Genomic DNA, 16,187 nt, shown 5'->3' with positions numbered 1-16,187 from the left:
CAACCTCTGCCTCCCGGGCTCAAGCAATTTGCCAACTTCAGCCTCCCAAGTAGCTGTGACCACAGGCATGCACCGCCACACCCAGCTAATTTTTTGTATTCTGTATTTTTCGCAGAGATGGGTTTCACTGTGTTGCCCAGGTTGACCTTGAACTCCTGGCCTCAAGTCATCTGCCTGCCTCGGCCTCCCAAAGTGCTGGGATTACAGGTGGGAGCCACCTCTCCAGGCCAAACAATTATTTCAATTATTCTTCCTGCATAGAAAGTGAAGGAGCAAATATTTATGATACCTAACAGTCATTTCAGGAAGCCTAAAGATATTTTAAGGATAAAAGACATCTTAACATTTTTATTATTCTGAATTTAGGGCCTAAAATAAAGGCAGAGTGAAGAAGAATTGTCAGAAGATATAAGGTATGAACAGAAATTATAATTTTTAAAACCCAAGACCTCTGGGTGCGGTGACTAATACCTGTATTCCCAGCACTTTGGGAGGCCGAGGCGGGCTGGTCACTTGAGGTCAGGAGCTGGAGACCAGCCTGCCAACATGGTGAAACCCTGACTCTACTAAAAATACAAAAATTAGCCAGGTTGTGCGCCTGGTGGTGTAATCCCAGCTACTCAGGAGGCCAAGGCAGGAGAATCACTTGAACCCGGGAGGTGGAGGCTGCTGTGAACCTAAATTGCACCACTGCACTCCAGCCTGGTCAACAAAAGAGACTCTGTCTCAAATTAAAAAAAAAAAAAAATTATCTGCATATGGCGGCACATGCCTGTAGCTCCAGCTACTGGAGAGGCTGAGGTGGGAGGATGGCTTGAACCTGGGAGGTCAAGGCTGCAGTGAGTGGAGACTGCACCACTGCATTCCAGCCTGGGTGACAGAGCGAGACCCTAACAAAACAAACAAAAACTCCAAAAGATAGTTAAAGTTATTATACGTATTTTAAAACCACATCAGTAGGTAACAGTTATTACTAGCAACTTAACTGAAAAGTGAGGAATTTTTGGTCAAAATTATTCCAGAGTATGCCAAGAAGTCTAGAGAATTAATAGAATATTTGGTGTTTAGAAAGAATAGCTGTTATCTGGTCACAGACTATCTTGGTCATTTTCCAAAAAGAAAACCCAAATTCTAATTTTACTCTTTTTAATAAATCTACTAACATTGATTTCACCTTAAATTTTTTTTAACCATTTATAGATGATTTTTCAATTGATCTTAATATACATTTATATGTGTGTGATTAGACATATATAATTACATGGCTATGTAAATAAGTTACAAAATTAAAGCTTTTAACTTTAAGATAAAATTAATCCAATCAGTATATTAAATAAATCAATGTATTTATACTTGAAATTATAATGTAAATATATCAAGAATTTATTTAATAAACTAAATTATCTTGCATACATATTCATATTTCTCTGTAATTATTATGAGTACAGTCTTTACTAATTATCACCTTTAACCAAAGCAACCAACTTCTGTTTTTTGCAGGCAAGTCTAGAAGACAGGAAACCAAGAAATATCTACCTAATTTTTTTGGTACACATTTTAGACTATCTTCCTAAATGTTAAGCTGGCAAAACAAACCCATATATGATATCATCCAAAGCATTTGCAGTTTATTTTTGCTTGTTTGTTTGCTTATTTTATGTTTTATCAGATCCCCTGTTCTGAAAAGCACATTTGCACATCCTTTGTATAGTCATTTTATAACGTTATAAAAATAAGAATACATAAAATCTGTATTTAGTGACCAGAGGTTTTTTTGTTTGTTTTTGTTTTTAATCACTTGACACTTTCTTGAATGCAAAGCAAGATTTAGCATCTTTGCCTTCGTTGTACACAGCTGAAGCGTGAGCCCAGAGAGGAAAGGACTGCCTGGCTTTCCTTGGTGGGGGAGGTGTGCACCCTGCAGCCCATGTTCTGGTGGTTGCTGTAGCCCCAAGGATGGGTGTCCTTCCAGTCATCCCACTCCCGAGCTCTGTAGAGTGTTTATTCATCATGCTTTTTCTCCTTTTCTTCTTGATGTTCCTGTTGCTGAGCTGCTTTTCTGAATTTCTCTGGTGTTGCCTTGGCTATTCCCTGATCTGGTAATTCTCCATATTTCCGATGTTGCTCATACCAGTCACTCACCGTCATAGTTGCCAGACTTGGATAACCTGCTCCAAACGCTTTGACTTGGGCGGTATTCTGAGTGAGAATGAAGGGTTTCACTGGAGGCTTCTCCTGGTGAGATGAGTTAGAAGTTGATGCCTCTTGGGCCCGGTATGGTGGCTCATGCCTGTAATCCCAGCACTTTGGGAGGCCAAGCCAGGAGGATCACCTGAGGTCAGGAGTTCGAGACCAGCCTGAGCAATACAGAGAAACCCCATCTCTACTAAAAATACAAAATTAGCCGGGTGTGGTGGCACATGCCTATAATCCCAGTTACTAGGGAGTCTGAGGCAGGAGAATCGCTTGAACCCAGGAGGCGGAGGTTGCCATGAGCCGAAATCGTGCCATTGCACTCCAGCCTGGGCAACAAGAGCAAAACTCCGTCTCAAAAAAAAATAAAAAAATTTAAAAAAGTTGATACCTCTTGAAGAGTCTCTTTCTCTCAGGATCTTAATTTCCTGGTCAATGCTCTTAATCTCTTCTAAGATGATACCAATCCACCTCTGAAGGTAAAGAAGATAATATTCACAAACACGCTCATCATCTGCTTGACCACTTTCCACAGCAGATTTCACTTCAGACAACCTATGCTCCAACTCCTTCTTCTGCTTGTATCTCTCTTCTTTACTCTGTCTTTGAGATGCCATAGCAACGAGGCTAGGATAAGCCATGGAGGAATTAGCAGTGTGATTTTCGGCTGAGTTGCTCTTGGCTTTGGTCAGCTCAAACTCTGCCACATGATAGCAATGACACTGAGTTAAGTAGTTTATAAAGTGTTTTCGAGCCCTCTGCAAATGATCTAGACGCTTGCTGGGGTTGACTTGTTTCACGGTGAGGGCTCCTTGAAACGCTGGCACCAACAGGCACTTCAGGTCGGTGGAAGCAATCTCTTCCAAATCTTCATTTCGGCTGAACAACTCGAGCGGCGGTAACGTTTCGGCAGCCTTATCAAGCAGGTCCAGGCCCTTGAACACCTTCTCCTGGACTATCCGGGAACCGGCGGGTTCAGTCGCTACTTCTACTTCGTCCAGAATCTGTTTGCCGGTTTCCAACAGCCTGGGGGGCAGCGGGAGCAGTAGTTCGTCGTCAGCAGCCATCTTAGGGAGGGCTTTTTTTTACCTTTCTTTTTCTTTATATTATAAAATTTCCACACATGCATCAGTGGTTCCTTTGAGGACATCACAAGTCTCAGAAGATTAAGATTTTTCCATCATATGCTATGACCAGAGTTTTATATCATTTTTTAACTTAAAATTGTTCAAGTATCCAAAGATCACATATCAATTAATTGTTGTATAAGTTCTTAAGATTTTTAAAACTTGGAAATTAAAATTTTAATTAACACATTTTATAGTATTACAGGAATTTCACGTAATCAAAATCTTTTAAAAGACATCTGTAATTAATTACATTTTTATTTAATTAAGCACCATATTATATTTTCAATCTTACACAATTTTTGGAAATAATAAGTTATTTGACTCTGAAGCCCAATATAAAAATTTAGAAAGTTTAAAGCATTAGAAATTTAACTTTAGTATTATGAAAATTAAAATACAGTGTTAGCATTTTTACATAACAAAATGCCATTTTTAACTTTTTCTGTTCAGAAATTTTTTATTATTTATGTGGACTAGATTTTCTAGAGTGCACACATGACAACAAAATGATTTTTTTTTTTTAGTCAATTCACCTTTAAAATTTCTTGAGGGAGGATAGGAGGGAGAAAACAGGAAAAGAAAGTGAAAAGAATCCAGGCACAGTGGTATGCACCTATAGTCCCAGCTACTCAGAAGGCTGAGGCAGAAGGATCGCTTAAGGCCAGGGGTTCCCGGCTGTAGTGTACTATAATCACACCCATGGATAGCCACTGCACTCCAGCCTGGGTAACATAGTGTGACTCTGTCTCTTTAAAAAAAAGAAAGAAAAGAGAAGAAAAAGCAGGAGCCAGCTATAGATACATATACAATTATTGGAGAAAAGCTAATAATCTTTCTGCTCTAAGGAGAGGGAAAAAGTTTAGATATAGAAAAACCCATTTCAGGATACACATGCACACACACGAGTTTCACACCTGGTTGGTTGAAACAGTAACTTGGGCCCTTCACAATTTTGCCAACTCATAGAATAAAGCAGCCAATATTTATTAAACCCCTACGAATGGAAATGAAGGATGTTTTGGGAGGGAGGGAGTCTTTCATTAAACTAAATGATCTCTCTTTTAGAAAGATAAGACAAAAAGGAAAAACATTTAAAAAAAGAGAAAAAAATTAATAAAAAAGAAAAAGAATAGAGAAGACAGTCTCCTCATGAGACTTGGGTTTTTTTTTTTTTTTCCTTTTTCATTCTAAGACATGTCTAAAATGAACAATCTTATTTGAGCCAAAGTTCTCCAGAGTAGCCTCTACAATTCACTGTCCTCTGTGAAGTTATGCCAGGAACTAGTGTAAGTATCTTGGAGGCAAACCACAAGAGGCTGGCTTGTGGCCAAAAATAAAAATATTACTTTTATAAGTAATATAAAAAGCAACTGTTTTTAAATACATTGTCTCTCTCTTTTTGAAATACAAAATATAAAAGAAAAACTCATGAATTTGGGCCCTAACCCCAAGGATAAATTGCTCTGCCTGCTGACTCAAGAAATCAGCATGACTCTAAAGGGCAAAAGAGATAATAAAAGTCCAGATTCAATGCGAGACCCATGTAATCAAGGACAGAGAGGCCTAAGGCAGCGGAGACTCAAGAAGTCTCAGATGTGCATATTATTACCAAGGGTTCTGGTTCATGGCAGCAAGGATCTTGGCCATACCTCCATGATGTTGTTCCAGCCCAATCAGCCTCAGACCATCAGGGACAAACCTGTAGTTGAAAGAAGTAGGGTTTACTGACTTGCTACAACAAGAGAGGCTGCACATCAGAGAAACTATGAGATATGTCACCAAACAAAAGAAAAGATAAGATAGGGGGCTGGGCGCGGTGGCCCAAGCCTATAATCCCAGCACTTTGGGAGGCCAAGGAGGTCTGATCACTTGAGCCCAGGAGTTTGAGACCAGTCTAGGCAACCTGGTGAAACCCTGTCTCTACAGAAAATACAAAAACATTTAGTCTGGCAAGCTGGCATATGCCTGTGGTCCCAGCTACTCAGGAGACTGAGATGGGAGGATCACTTGAGCCCAGGAGGTGGAGGCTGCAGTGAGCTGTGATTGCACCACTGCACTCCAGCCTGGGCTACAGTGAGAACCTGCATCAAAAAAAAAAAAAAAAAAGATAGGGGCCGGGCATAGTGGCTCACACCTGTAATCTTAGCACTTTGGGAGGCCAAGGCAGGCGGATCATGAGGTCAAGAGATTGACACTATCCTGGTCAACACGGTGAAACCCCGTCTCTACTAAAAATACAATAATTAGCAGGGTATGGTGGCGCATGCCTGGAGTCCCAGCTACTGGGGAGGCTGAGGCAGGAGAATCACTTGAATCCGGGAGGTGGCGGCTGCAGTGAGCCCAGATCACGCCACTGCACTTCAACCTGGTAACAAGAGCGAGACTCTGTCTCAAAAAAAAAAAAAAAAAAAAAAAGATAGGATTTGGGGAAGAGAGACATTTAGGTGAAAATTAAATAAAGATAGGATCAAAGCAAAATAGGGTTGTATGTAAAGTGGGACAACATCAGATCTGGACTGCAAATGAGAACAGGTTCCTATTTCTTTTATTTATTTTTTCTTTTCTTTTTCTTTCTTTCTTTCTTTTTTTTTTTTTTTTTTTTTTTTTTGAGACAGAGTCTCACTCTGTCACCCAGGCTGGAGTGCAGTGGCACAATCTCGGCTCACTGCAGCCTCTGCCTCCTGGGCTCAAGCGATCCTCCTGCCTCAGCCTCCTGAGTAGCTGGGACCACAGGCACCCGCCACCACACCCAGCTAATTTTGGTATTGTTAGTAGAGACAAGGTTTTGCCATGTTGGCCAGGTTGGTCTTGAACTCCTGACCTCAGGTGATCTGCCTGCCCTGGCCCCTCAAAGTCCTGGGATTACAGGGGTGAGCCACCATGCCTGGCCATGGTTCCCATTTCTTTGGGTACTAGAAAGTTAAGGTGGAATGTTGTTTTCAGAAAGTCCTCTGAAGCTTTGCACCTGGATTGGAAATTGAAGTTGCTTCTTTGTGCCTTAGATGTTCCAAGTAAGGGTGGCATATTTCATTCTTTCTGACACAATTTCAAACTGGTTTCTAGTCTATCATTTCAGGGAACCAAGCTTCTCAGTCAGAGAGAAAACAGTAGTCACTCCAGGAAGCGGGTGTTTTGATGCTTTAAAGCTACAGCATGTCCTTGAGGGAAAGATTATTTCTCTTTAACTTTGCAGCTAACTTTATTTGTATGTGTCCTCCCAGATTCATGCATAGCAGGGCATAGTTTTATTTTCTCAGTCCCAGTTAATTTATTTTCTCGGTTTTAAAGTCTGAAGAAATGGGCCAGGCACCGTGGCTCACTCCTGTAATGCCAGCACTTTGGGAGGCTGAGGTGGGTGGATCACTTGAGGTTAGGAGTTCGAGACCAGCCTGGCCAACATGGTGAAACCCTGTCTCTACTAAAAATACACAATTAGCTGGGCGTGGTGGCAGGTGCCTGTAGTCCCAGTTACTCAGGAGGCTGAGACAGGAGAACCGCTTGGACCTGGGAGGCAGAGGTTGCAGTGAGCCGAGATCATGCCATTGCCCTCCAGCCTGGGTGACAGAGTGAGACTGTCTCAAAAAAATAAAATAAAATAGCCTGCAGAAATGGTGAGATAGTGTTCTCTCTAACACCATTCAGGACAGAAAGAAAAAAAGAAAAAGAAAATGAATAAGCATTGAGATTTTACAGATCAACTCTTACTAGTCTAACATAGTTAAGGGATATGGACTGGTATGTAGATGGTCTTGCTAAACTTTTCCACAGGAATCCAAGCTAGGGAAAACACCTTTGAACACAATACTGGCATGCAGGTTGATGTACAGAAAAGGGCACAGGCTGTCTAGCCAGCCAGGTTTGAATTCTGTCTCTAATGGGACAAGACATGGGCAAATTATTTGTCCCTGCTGAGGTTTTCATTAACAGATGTTCATGGAGCTAGTTACTCTACACACTCTAAACTGGATTTCTCTCATCAGGGTTATTGTGAGAATTAAATATGTTAACAGGCAAATATATTTAGCACTGTTCCTGTCCCCCAAAATATGCTACCCTGAGTCTTGAAATGTAAAGAAAAGTCTGGAGGAGGAGACTGTTGACTTATTGGCATTCAGGATCCTAACAAATAGGGGCAGAAATGATTGCAGCTTGCATGAGGGGAGCAGGAGTCTAAGGATAATCTTTAAGAACCAGAGACATATGGTATTTTTCCTAAAATGACCTTTTTCATATATTAATATTTCTGAAATCAGGATATAATATAAAATCTATTACGTATATTTAATAGGGTATTTCTTAATTTCGACTAGAATAGATCACTTTTAAAAATATATATATATTCTTTCTTTTTGCAGAGATGGGGTTTCACTACATTGTCCAGGCTGGTCTCGAGCCCCTGTGCTCAAGCAGTCCTCCCGTATTAGCCTCCCAGAGTGCTGGGATTATAGGCGTCAACCACCACACCCAGTCTAACATGGATAGATCTCTCAATGGTTGTTATTTTCTTTTAATTTCTAATTTTACTGCATTGCAAATAGTGAAATGGCCTGATTTCTGTCTTTTGAAATGTGTTGTAATTTTCTTTGTGTCTTAAAGCATAATCAGTTTTTTATATTTCCTTTTTTTTTTTTTCTTTGAGACAGAGTCTTGCTTTGTTACCCAGGCTGTAGTCCAGTGGCAAGATCTTGGCTCACTGCAACCTCTGCCTCCCAAGTTCAAGCGATTCTCCTGTCTCAGCCTCCCTAGTAGCTGGGATTACAGGCATGTGCCACCATACCCAGCTAATTTGTGTATTTTTTTCAGTAGAGACAGGGTTTCATCATGTTGGCCAGGCTGGTCTCAAACTCTTGATCTCAGGTGATCCCACCTGCCTTGGCCTCCCAGAGTGCTAGGATTACAGGTATGAGCCACTATACCTGGCCTATATCTATGCCTTTAAATCAAACTTGCTCATTACATTACTTAAATCTTAAATAGCCTTATTTTTATTTATTTGATATGTTTATTTTGTGAGAGATGTGTGTTAAAATCTCCCATTATGATTCAGAATTTGTTCAATTTTCCTTGATTACTAAAAGTGTTGGCATATTGTTTGGTTCATAAAGATTCAAAACTATCGGCCGGGCGCGGTGGCTCAAGCCTGTAATCCCAGCACTTTGGGAGGCCGAGACTGGCGGATCACGAGGTCAGGAAATCGAGACCATCCTGGCTAACACGGTGAAAACCCGTCTCTACTAAAAAATACAAAAAACTAGCCGGACGAGGTGGCGGGCGCCTGTAGTCCCAGCTACTCGGGAGGCTGAGGCAGGAGAATGGCTAAACCCGCGAGGCGGAGCTTGCAGTGAGCTGAGATCAGGCAACTGCACTCCAGCCTGGGTGACAGAGCGAGACTCCGTCTCAAAATAAATAAATAAGATTCAAAACTATGATATCTGCCAGGTGTTTTAGACTTTTATTAATATGAAATATCGCACATTATCTCTGTTACAGCTTTTTACCCTGAATGCAGTTTTCTCTGTTACCAAATATTGTTAGTACTGCAGTTCTGTATGTTTTCTAATGCCAATATTTTCAGTCTTCTTGTATCATTTTCTTTTGGGTATGTCTCCTAGAAACAGCACATCCAAGTCTTCTGTTTATTTTTCCTTGTGTATTTTTTAGGTGAATTTAATTCATTGACACTGTGATAACTGTTATGTTTGGGCATATTCTGGTCATCTTATTTTGTACCTTCAATTCATCATGCTTTCTTCTTGGAGTATTATCATTTCTTTCTTTCCAGCTATGGTGGACATACTGTAAGGTGGTGTCCCGTTATCCCCACTTCTAATATTCATGCATTTGTGTAGTCCCCTGCCTTGAGTGCAGGCAGCACTTGTTACTTGTTTCCAACCAACAGAATATGGCAAAGGTGATAGGATGTCATTTGTTTTTTTTTTTGTTTGTTTTGTTTTGTTTTGTTTTTGAGACGGAGTCTCGCTGTGTCTCCCAGGCTGGAGTGCAGTGGCGTGATCTCGGCTCACTGCAAGCTCCGCCTCCCGGGTTCACGCCATTCTCCCGCCTCAGCCTCCCAAGTAGCTGGGACTACAGGCGCCCGCCACCACGCCCGGCTAGTTTTTTGTATTTTTAGTAGAGACGGGGTTTCACCATGTTAGCCAGGATGGTCTCGATCTCCTGACCTCGTGATCCACCCGCCTCGGCCTCCCAAAGTGCTGGGATTACAGGCTTGAGCCACCGCGCCCGGCAATAGGATGTCATTTGTAATGATCTTACCCTACTTGAGATTCTGTCTTGCTATCAGACTCCCTCTAGAGACTCTTTTTGCTGGCTTAAAGTGGATCAGAATAGTGTTAGGTTTAAAAAAGAAACTTATATCGTACCTCAGAGTATTATTTTATTTTATTTATTTATTTATTTATTTATTTATTTATTTATTTTTATTTATTTATTTTTTTGAGACTGAGTCTCGCTCTCTGGCCCAAGCTGGAGTGCAGTGGAGGGATCTCCCTTCACTGCAAGCTCCGCCTCCTGGGTTCACGCCACTCTCCTGCCTCAGCCTCCTGAGTAGCTGGGACTATAGGCGCCCGCTACCACTCCCTGCTACTTTTTTGTATTTTTAGTAGAGACGGGGTTTCACCGTGTTAGCCAGGATGGTCTCGATCTCCTGACCTCATGATCAGCCCGCCTCGGCCTCCCAAAGTGCTGGGATTACAGGCATGAGCCACCGCGCCTGGCCTAAAATTTCTTTTTTGAGACAAGGTATTGCTTTGTTGCCCAGGCTGGAGTGCAGTGATGTGATCCTGGCTCACTGCAGCCTCGACCTCCTGGGCTGAAGCTATCCTCCCGCCTTAGCCTCTGGAGTAGCTGAGACTACAGGCACACACCACACACTGAGGCGGGCAGAGGCTGAGGCAGAACGGTTGCTTGAGCCCAGGAGTTTGCAGCTGCAATGAGTAGTGAATGTACCACTGCACTGCAGCCTGAGAAACAGAGCAAGAGAGCCTGTTAAAAAAAATACATAGGGCCAGACACGGTGGCTCATGCCTATAATCCCATCACTTTGGGAGGCTGAGGCCGGTGGATCACCTGAAGTCAGGAGTTCAAGACCAGCCTGGCCAAACATGGTGAAAACCCGTCTCTACTAAAAATACAAAAAAATTAGCCGGGCATGGTGGCGGGCGCCTGTATTCCCAGCTACTTGGGAGGCTGAGGCAGGAGAATCGCTTGAACCTGGGAGGCAGAGGTTGCAGTGAGCCGAGAATGTGCCAGTGCACTCCATCCTGGGCAAAACTGTGAAACTCCATCTCAAAATAAAATAAAATAAATAGATAAGTTACAAAAAAAAAAAAAAAAAAAAAAAGGCCCGATTCTGATTAAATAATTTCAGAGAAATAAAAAGAACATTTATGGCCGGGTGAGGTGGCTCACGCCTATAATCCCAGCACTTTGGGAGACCAAGGCGGAAGGATCACTTGAGCCAGGAGGTTCAGGCTGCAGTGAGAGAGAAAAGATGTTCATGAGAGAACATGAACCAGAAAAGAAAATAAATAAATAAAAATTTTAAAAAGAGATGTTATTTTTAAAATAAAATATATGTATCATCAATTTTACCATGTGCAGTTTTAGGTAAAATCATTTTTATTTGATGTCATTACTAACAGTAGTATTCATTTTAAATTTGACAAAAGACTGAGGCTCACTCTGTTGCCCAGGCTGGAGTGCAGTGGCGTGATCTCTGCTCACTGCAACTTCTGCCTCTCAGGTTCAAGCAATTCTCCTGCCTCAGCCTCCCGAGTAGTTGGGACTACAGGTGCCCGCCATCACGCCGGACTAATTTTTTGTATTTTAGTAGAGACGGGGTTTCACCGTGTTGTCCAGGCTGGTCTCCAAACCCTGAGCTCAGGCAATCCGCCCGCCTCGGCCTCCCAAAGTGCTAGGATTACAGGCATGAGCCACTGCGTGCCCGGCTGATAATTTGCACTTTTTCTTAGAAAATCCATGAGAAATAATGAGTAATTCCTTTTTCGTCATTCGGGCTTTATCCATTGTGCTAGATGCTCTAATACATTACTAATCTAATTTTCCCACATACTTATTAAGCTTCTGTATAAAGTAGTAACTGTCCACACTGTGACGAATACAAATAATAAATCATGGTATATTAAATATTCTCAATGGTCAAATTGACAGTCAAAATACCCTGCTTCACTGTCAAACTTATAAGGCAAATAATCCAATTTTTTTTTTGCGTTTTGGGAACTACTAATTAGTTCAGTCATATTAAAATGTAAAGAAAGAAAACTAGGCCAGGCACACTGGCTCACATCTGTAATCCCAGCTCTTTGGGAGGCCTAGGCGGGTGGATCATGAGGTCAGGAGATCGAGACCATCCTGGCCAACATGGTGAAACCCCGCCTCTACTAAAAATACAAAAATTAGCCGGGCATGGTGGCGGAGGCCTGTAGTCCCAGCTACTCGGGAGGCTGAGGCAGGAGAATTGCTTGAACCCGGGAGGCAGAGGTTGTGGTGAGCCATTGCACTCCAGCCTGGGTGACAGAGCAAGACTCCCTCTCAAAAAAAGAAGAGAGAGAGAGAGAGAGAGAGAGAGAGAGAAAGAAAACTAAAGGAACTTTAAGTTACCATTACATCTGTCTTAAGCTAAAAAAAAAAAAAAGTTAAGACCAATGTTGGCAAATATAACAAAATCAAATTAATTAATACAAAAATTTTACAAGTGGCTCTGTAGATTATTCAGTCTTTTTGGAGAGCAATATGGCAACAGTGATAAATTATACTACTTTGGGAAATGTACAACAAACAATTATTGCAATCCAAAAGAATAGGGATATTGTACAATGAGGTTTATAGTATAGTCTTCATAACAAAACTCTGAAAACTAAATTTTATCCATGATGTTATAAAAGCGGTGGAATGTATACAAAATATATACTTATCTATGAACATTTAGTTTTTTTTTTTTTTTTTGAGATGGAGTCTCGCTCTGTCACCCAGGCTGGAGTGCAGTGGTGTGATCTCGGCTCACTACAAGTTCCGCCTCCCGGGTTCACGCCATTCTCCTGCCTCAGCCTCCTGAGTAGCTGGGACTATAGGTGCCCGCCGCCACGGCCGGCTAACTTTTTGTATTTTTAGTAGAGATGGGGTTTCACCGTGTTAGCCAGGATGGTCTCGATCTCCTGACCTCGTGATCAGCCCGCCTCAGCCTCCCAAAGTGCTGGGATTACAGGCTTGAGCCACCACACCTAGCCAAACATTTAGTTTTTTACAGTAGTTGATGTCATTTACATTTTCCCACATTTATACCACGTTCTTTCCCTTTCATTCATTTACGTATCCCAGGGGATTCTATGTGGGATCACTTGTCTTCTACAGTTAGTATTAGCTTTAGAATTTCTGTTGGTGACAGCTTTCTGGTGATTATGTGTTAATTTTTTTCTTGCAGAAGATTATCAGATGTCTTTTATCACCCCAAATCTTTTTTTTTTTTTTTTTTTTTTAAGAGACAGGGTCTTACTCTGTCTCCTATGTTGGAGTGGAGTGGCACCATCATAGCTTACTGCAGCCTTGACCTCCTGGGCTCAAGTGATCCTCCCACATCAGCCTCCTGAGTAGCTGGGACCATAGGCACGCACTACACTCAGCTAATCTTTTAATGTTTTGTTAAAACAGGATCTTGCTATGTTCCCCAGGCTGCTCTCGAACTCCTGAGCTCAAGTGATCCTTCCCTCTCAGCCTTCCAAAGTGCTAGAATTACAGGCATGAGCCATTGCACCTGGAGTCACCTCCAATCTTAAAATAATTTTGACTGATTGGCAATTCTCAGCTGTAGTTATTCTCAACACATTCAGCACATCATTCCACTGTTAACTGTTTTTCACAGTTTCTATTCAGAGGTCAAAAAAGTCAAAAATCAGCTTTACTGTTGCTCCTTTTTCTTTTCTTTCTTTTGTTCTTTGTTTTCTTTCTTTCTTTCTTTTTTTTTTTTTTTTTTTTGAGACAGGATCTTGCTCTGTCACTCAGGCTGAAGTGCAGTGCCATGATCACGGCTCACTACAGCCTCGACCTCCTGGGCTCAAGTGATCCTCCCATCTCAGCCTCCAAAGTAGCTGGGACTACAGGTTTGTGGCCACCTTGCCCTGCAATTTTTATTTTTATTTTTATTTTTTATTAGAGATGAGGTCTCCCTATGTTGCCCAGGCTGGTATTAAACTCCTGGGCTCAACCAATCCTCCCACTTTGGCCTCCCAAAGTGCTGAGATTACAGGCAGGAGCCATTGCACCCAGCCAGTTGTGGGGTGTTTTTTAGATAGTCTTTATCGGGTGGTGGAAGTTCCTTCTGCATTAGTCTGCTCAGGCTACCATAAGAAAATACCACAAATTGGGTAGTCTAAACAACATACATTTGTTTCTCATAGTTCTGGAGACTAAAATCCCAAGATCAAGGTGCCAGAAGGATTGGGTTCTGTTGATACCTCTTTTCCTGGCTTGTAGATGGCTGCATTCTCACTGTGTCCTCCCATGGCCTTTTCTCTGCATTTGTGTTGGTGAAGTGGGGGAGATCTGATGTCTCTTCCTTTTCTTATAATGAGAGTAGTCCCCTCAGATTAGGGTGCCACCCATATGACCTCATTTAACCTTTATTTCTTTTAAGACGGTGTCTCGCTCTGTCACCCAGGCTGGAGTTCAGTGGCGCGATCTCGGCTCACTGCAACCTCCATGTCCTGGGTTCAAGCGATTCTCCTGCCTCAGCCTCACGATAGCTGGGATTACAGGTGTGCGCCACTATGCCTGGATAATTTTTGTATTTTTAGTAGAGACGACGTTTCACCATGTTGGCCGGGCCGGTCTCGAACTCCGACCTCAAGAGATCTGCCCACCTCAGCCTCCCAAACTGCTGAAATTACAGGTGTAAGCCACTGTGCCCGGCCTCATTTAACCTTCATTACCTCCATAAAGGCCCTGTTTCCAAATACAACCACATTGGAGGTTAGGGTTCCAACATGTGAATTTGAAGGGGGAACACAATTCACTTGATAACACCTTCTATTTCTAGTTTGTTGTGTGTATTTGTTTTTATCATGGAAGGGTATTATATTTTGTCAAGTGCTTTTTCTGTATCTGTTAAGGTTAGCATGTGGTTTTTCTTTATATTAATATGGTATGGTATATTGATTTTCAGATGTTAAACAAACTTTGCATTCCTGGGATAAATCCCATCTGGTCATCGTGTATAATCCTTTTTATACGTTGCTGGATTCAGTTTCCTAAGTTTTAGGGTTTTTTGCTTTTGTTTTTGTTGAGACAGAGCCTTACTCTGTCACCAGGCTAGAGTGCAGTGGCGTGATTTTGGCTCACTGCAACCTCCACCTCCCGGGTTTGAGCAATTCTCGTGTCTCAGCCTCCTGAGTAGCAGGGATTACAGGCATGCGCCAATGTGCCTGGCTAATTTTTGTATATTTAGTAGAGATGGGGGTTTCATCATGTTGGCCAGGCTGGTCTCGAACTCCTGACCTCAAGCAATCCACCCACCTCAGCCTCCCAAAGTGCTAGGATTATAGGTATAAGCCGCCATGCCCAGGCTTGGGGTTTGTTTTGATAATTTTTGTGTACATATTCATAAGAAATATTGGTCTGCAGTTTTCTTGTTATGTCTATGTCATTCTTTAATATCAGAGTAATACTAGCCTCACAGAATGAATTGCAAAGAGTTCCCTCTTGTTTTTTGGAAGAATTTGTAAGAACTAGTGTTAATTCTTCTTTAAACATTTTGGTAAAATTCACCTCAGAAGCATCTAGTCCTGGGCTTTTCTTCATGGAAAGTTTTTTTTTTTTTAAATTATTAATTCAATCTCATTACTCGTTGTATATCCATTCAGATTTTCTTTTTGTTTTAGTTTTTATTTTACTTTATTTTTTTGAGACAGGGTCTTGCTCTATCACCCAGACTGGAGTTCTTTAGATTTTCTATGTCTTCTTGAGTTAATTTTAGTAGTTTTTGCTTTCTAGGAGTTTACCCATTTCATTTGGGTTATCTAATTTGTTGATATACAATTGTTCATTGTATTTTCTTATATTCCTTTTTATTTCCGTAAGGTCTGTCTTGATGTCTCCTCTCTTATTCCTGATTTTAGTTATTTAAGTCTTCTCTCTTTTGTTATTGGCCAATATAACTACTGGTTTGTCAATTTTGTTGATTTTCAAAAACCAACTTTTGGTTTTGTTGATTTTCTCTATTGTTTTTATATTCTCTATATCATTAATTTTCACTTTAATCCTTATTAGTTCATTTCTCTGCTGGCTTTGAGTTTGATTTGTTCTTCTTTTCCTAGTTTCTTAAAGTGGAAAATTAGTTATTGATTTGACATCTTACTTTTTATTTTATTTTGTTATTATTATTTTTTTGAGACAGGGTCTCACTCTGTTGCCCAGGCTGGAGTGCAGTGGTGCCATCTCAGCTCACTGCAACCTCTGCTTCCCAGGGTAAAGTGGTCCTCCCACCTGAGCCTCCTGAATAGCTGGGACTATAGGCACAAGCCACCAAGGCCCTGCTAATTATTGGTATTTTTTGTAGAGACCAGATTTTGCCATGTCACCCAGGCTGGTCTCAAACTCCTGGCCTCAAGCGATCCACCCGCCTTGGCCTCCCAAAGTGCTGGGATTACAGGTGTGAGCCACTGTGCCCAGTCCTAATATTATTTAAAAAGCAAGATGTCAGGCCGGGCACAGTGGTTCACACCTGTAATCCCAGCACTGTGGGCAGCCGAGGTGGGTGGATAGCTTGAGGCCAGGAGTTTGAGATCAGCCTGGGCAACATGGCAAAACCCAGTCTCTACAAAAAATACCAAA

General features: G+C 41.7%; 1 protein-coding gene and 1 non-coding gene across 3 annotated transcripts; both read right to left on the bottom strand.

Annotated features, from left to right (window-relative positions):
• Positions 1–1,588: 1,588 nt before the first annotated feature.
• On the bottom strand, positions 1,589–3,260 carry LOC694663 (immunoglobulin (CD79A) binding protein 1-like). Of its 2 annotated transcripts, none has more exons than XM_001083324.5 (2): positions 2,585–3,260; positions 1,589–2,264 (listed from the first exon to the last, which is right to left on the bottom strand). In XM_001083324.5, exons 1-2 carry the CDS (start codon positions 3,258–3,260, stop codon positions 2,002–2,004), a joined length of 939 nt encoding a protein of 312 aa, XP_001083324.4. In that variant the 3' UTR covers positions 1,589–2,001. The 2 variants fall into 2 exon arrangements, with proteins under 2 accessions (XP_001083324.4, XP_077859580.1); XM_078003454.1 differs by having other exon boundaries at positions 1,589–2,182; positions 2,779–3,260.
• Positions 3,261–3,316: 56 nt separating this feature from the next.
• On the bottom strand, positions 3,317–3,383 carry LOC114678562 (small nucleolar RNA SNORD42). The gene has a single exon (XR_003729998.2). It is a non-coding gene; the product is annotated as a small nucleolar RNA SNORD42 (small nucleolar RNA).
• Positions 3,384–16,187: the final 12,804 nt, after the last annotated feature.

The sequence above is a fragment of the Macaca mulatta genome, chromosome 5, assembly GCF_049350105.2.
Source record: "Macaca mulatta isolate MMU2019108-1 chromosome 5, T2T-MMU8v2.0, whole genome shotgun sequence".
Classification (NCBI taxonomy): Eukaryota; Metazoa; Chordata; class Mammalia; order Primates; family Cercopithecidae; genus Macaca; species Macaca mulatta.
This window is presented reverse-complemented; position numbering and strand designations above follow the sequence as displayed.

What these genes read in the sequence shown, in the direction of transcription:
- LOC694663 (XM_001083324.5), bottom strand. Translation starts at nt 3,260, where the DNA reads ATGGCTGCTGACGACGAACTACTGCTCCCGCTGCCCCCCAGGCTGTTG. An exon ending in AGAAAGAGACTCTTCAAGAG is followed by an intron (nt 2,265 to 2,584) that starts GTATCAACTTTT and finishes ACCGGGCCCAAG; the next exon opens with AGGCATCAACTTCTAACTCA.